Genomic DNA, 3,981 nt, shown 5'->3' with positions numbered 1-3,981 from the left:
GCGCGCCCCCGCCCCGCGCGCTCTCGCAGACCTGGGGAAGCAGTGCGCAGCGGTCAGCACCCACTGAGGGGCGACCAGCGATCCTCCGCACACGTGCGCCCCGCGGTGCTGGACGCTCGCCTGCCACGGCCACTCTCCGTCCCGGGCGTCCCGGCCGCCCACGATCCGGCTGGCCACGCGGGGCTGCCCGCAGGCTGCAAGGAACAAGTGGGGGCAAGGGTGGGCGGAGGACTGGGAGGCTGTGGCGGTGTGGGAGGCGGGGCACCCAGCCAGGCATCAGCTTCCTTACCTGCGGATTCTGGGTTACCCGCAGTTCCTGGAGGAGGAAGTGGGCCGGGCGGATTATGGGTTTAGTGTCAGATGTCTCAAGGGGCGGGGGAGGGCAGAGATTAGGAGGGAGGGTGGCCGCACATTGAAGCAGTGACTTCATTCGAGGTTTTGTGCCCGAGTCACAAAGCCCTCCCTACAGCCCTTTAGGCTCACTGCCCCGTGGGCACAAGGCGGAGCCTTGCGGAAGCAGGATCGCTGGCAGAGAGAGTGGAGCCAATATAAGATGCCCCAGAGTGCCCTAGGGGAGCCCGACCCAGAGAGGGGAGAAGCGGGGCTGGGTCCCTCTAACCAGGCCTCGCAGTGACTGTCCCCACTCACGCAGCATCAGGAGGAGCAGGACCTGGCCGCCAAGTACCCTCCACATTCTGTCTTCAGCGATGAGCTGGGGGCAGGTGGCACTGTCCAGGTCTGGAGCCAGCCTGCCTAGGTGGATGTCCCCAGAGCCCCTCTGCCTGCCCTTAGCCTCTGCAGCCTCCCCACCAGGGACCAGAATGTGCAGCCCTGCCCCCAGCCAGCCCCTCCACTGCACTCATCACATCCAGCCCCTGCCCCAGGGGGCCCCTGTGCCCCGGTCTCACCCTCTGGCCTGGTGAACTCCTGGCTGACTGGGTCAGGGGAAGGTCTGGGGGCTTAAAAGGATAGGAGTGGGCAGGCCGGGTCAGCCAGGGGGTTACTGACAGGGCCCAGGGCGTGGCTGTGGCCTCCCCAGGTCTGCCTGAAACAAAGATGCTTTCAGCAGGGACTTTGGCAGCGCGGGAAAGGGACGCCCAGGTTTGTGGGGCCCAGGGATGCTGCGGTCAGGCCTGGGAGCCCTGGGGAGGCTTCTTGGCAGCTCCTCTCTGATCGGAGCCCTTTCAAAGCAGGCAGCACCTAGTTGGACCCAAGACAGGAGCGGATGTGACCTTGGGGGACAGTCCAAGACCAAGGGAAGCTACCGGTGTAGGGTGAGGCCATGAGGGTTGGGAACAGGGCCAGGGACCGTGCTTGGCATGCTCCCAATCCTCTCAGGTCAAACGAGCACCCCAAGGTCCCACTCTTCCCCAGAGGGCTGCTCCCTGCTTGGCTGGCAGTGCCCCCATTGTCTGCTCTGATGCCTGTTACCTCAGCTCTGGTCACCTCAGGTCGGCCTCCTCCCTGTTTGGCCAGGTGCTGGGCGAGGTTTGAGCCCGTCTACCTGTTGTCCCTGCACAAGGCAGAAAGGGACCTGAGCCCCCCAGAGGCCCCTCCCCCAACAGAGGGCCCCAAGGGTGTGTTTCAAAGGGAGGGCATGCCAGGACCCCTGTCTGGAAGCAGCCATCAGGGTGAGAACTTGACTTGGAGGGTGAGACCCTGATGGTGGGGGCCAACCTCAGGCATCATCTTCCCCATCTGCCTCTGTTCAAGGCTCTTGAGGCCGCCACCTCTGGGTGTGGTTCCCGCTTCCGGCGTGGGGACAGACCCCCTCAGAACTCAGTTTCCCAGCCCAGAGGTGGTCGTGAGGGTGACTGTGCTGGCCTGGCAGGGTCCACGCTAACAGCATTTCAGGGAGAACATAATAACTTCTTGTTGAGTCTGAGAGCCTCGGGGGTTGGAAAGCACCCCTGGTAGCCTGCTTTCATGGGCTTTGCCAGGAACCCTGTTGGTACAACAGCTAAGCAGGAGACGGCTGACTGGAAGGTTGGTTTGCACCCATCTGCCCCTCCATGGAAGAAAGGCCTGTCCTCTGTCCTGGAAAACCATATGGGGAAGTTATGTTCTGACACAGGACTTGGCCGCAGCTGTGAGCACCTGACTACAGGGGGCCAGCAGGAGGCACGGCCAGGTGCGTCATGCTTCCCTCCAGGCAAGGAGGTAGGGTCAGCTTCTGGGAGACAGGCGGAGAGATATTTACAGGTGCCAGTGAGAGTGAGGGTGACCTAAGTGTAGGCCCACTGCCCCTGAGACTCGTGGGAGGCTGGATGCCTGAGGGTGGAGGGAAGGTGGGCTAGAAAGGGGGAACCGATTACAAGGATCTACATATAACCTCCTCCCTGGGAGACTGACAACAGAAAAGTGGGTGAAGGGAGACGTTGGATAGTGCACGATATGACAAAATAATATTTTGTAAATTATCAAGGGTTCATGAGGGAGGGGGAGCGGAGAGGGAGGGAGGGGAAAAATGAGGAGCTGATGCTAGAGGCTTGGGCGGAGAGTGGATGTTTTGAGAATGATGAGGGCAATGAATGTACAAATGTGCTTTACATAATTCATGTATGTATGGATTGTGATAAGAGGTGTATGATCCCCTAATAAAAAGATTTAAAAAAAAAAGAATAAACGGGGTCTCCAACCTCCTGCCGCCAGGTCTCCAGCCAGCTGCCGGGTCTCCGCCCCACCTCGCCTCGGCCCACGCTGTGCGTGGACCTGGCTGGTAAGATCATGGCCATCCAGGAGGTGAGCATGCTACCATGAAATGTGTCTGACTCTATTATTTCAACCTCTCAAGCTCTCTATGACTATGTTATAATATATATATATCTCAACCGTACAATTGCACTTACCGAACCAGTGATTAGTAGTGGGGGGATGGCCCTTTTCCCCACACCACTGTCATCCTCTCAGGTAGATTGTCACCCCCCTTTTCTGATATACGCTAGGGTCATTATCCCCCACCCCCCTGCCTCGTAAGTCACCCCCTCTTCCTGCCTCCCAAGTCATAGTGATTCGTGACCCAAAGTCCAGCCAATCAGAATCCCTGTGCCCCCACCCCAGGCACTAGGCTCTCACACCGGGGGCCCCTGTGAGAATGCAAGACTAGCTGGACTGCTGGGACTGTGGCCTGGCCACCCTCTACCCCCCAAAGTTCACACCTGGCTAAAGGGCACACTCACCACCCTGTCCATGAGGAGGCGATGATGAGCTGCTTTTCCACATGGTGATCATGTGCTTCCTGGAATCACCCCTTCACCCATCCTCATCTCAGCCCACCTTTGGCCAGAATAGGCACTTTTGTGGGTGGGGCACCTGAGGAGCTGGGGTCCTAGAGCATTGTCCCTCCAGCCCCAAACCCAACCCCCTATGCCACTGCCCAGAAAGCTAATCTCCACCCACAAGTCACTTTTCTGATGTAACTAACCAGAGGGCGCTGTCCCATCAGATCCCTGAATCCAGGGACAGAGAGGGAGGGAGGGAGGGAGGGAGGGAGGGACAGGCTTGGCTGGGAGGGGATGGGGAGGGAGAAGCAAAGGGGGCCAGCAAAGACTCCCCTGACACATGTTCACATGTTTATTGGCGAGAGGGACAGAGAGGACCCAGCGGAGCCCAGTAAGGGTCTGGGCCTGGGGGTTCCCAGGCCTGTGCCAGCATCGTGGGACCTATGGGAGTGGGGTAGGGCTTCATGGGTTCAGGCTGGGTGCAGGAACAGTGGTGCCCAGAACAGAGTGGGCGGCAGCAGCAGCAGCAGTAACAAGAGGTCTGTCTCTGGTGGGCTCCGGCTCATTACCTCCCGGATCCAGCGGAAGTACTTGCTGACGTTGGTGTAGACACCGGGTCGGTTGGGGCGCCCGCAGCCCACGCCCCAGCTCACCACTCCAACCTGATACCACACGTTGTCCTCTTCACAGACCAAGGGTCCCCCAGAGTCACCCTGGGGAACAGTGCGTGTGAGCCTGGGGGCAGGGTGGGGGGCACCTG

At 59.9% G+C, this 3,981-nt stretch overlaps 2 protein-coding genes across 2 annotated transcripts in view; both read right to left on the bottom strand.

Moving 5' to 3' along the window:
- The window catches only part of LOC101644143 (serine protease 33), a 2,890-nt gene extending 1,606 nt beyond the window's left edge, over positions 1–1,284 (bottom strand). Inside the window, exons 1-3 of the mRNA XM_013005502.2 lie at positions 1,266–1,284; positions 290–316; positions 32–194 (exon numbers count right to left, since the gene is read on the bottom strand). Coding sequence (XP_012860956.1) covers positions 32–194; positions 290–316; positions 1,266–1,284 — 209 coding nt within the window. The remainder of the gene's footprint in view (positions 1–31; positions 195–289; positions 317–1,265) is intronic.
- A 2,266-nt stretch (positions 1,285–3,550) lies between these two features.
- LOC101643818 (testisin-like) overlaps positions 3,551–3,981 on the bottom strand; it is a 19,838-nt gene continuing 19,407 nt past the window's right edge. The window contains exon 7 of the mRNA XM_013005501.2: positions 3,551–3,934. Coding sequence (XP_012860955.1) covers positions 3,692–3,934 — 243 coding nt within the window. The 3' untranslated portion in view covers positions 3,551–3,691. The remainder of the gene's footprint in view (positions 3,935–3,981) is intronic.

The sequence above is a fragment of the Echinops telfairi genome, unplaced genomic scaffold (genome assembly GCF_000313985.2).
Source record: "Echinops telfairi isolate 266 unplaced genomic scaffold, ASM31398v2 ScPeMD7_5;HRSCAF=22, whole genome shotgun sequence".
Classification (NCBI taxonomy): Eukaryota; Metazoa; Chordata; class Mammalia; order Afrosoricida; family Tenrecidae; genus Echinops; species Echinops telfairi.
The sequence above is the reverse complement of the archived record's forward strand: the minus strand, read 5'-3'. Positions and strand labels throughout refer to the sequence as shown.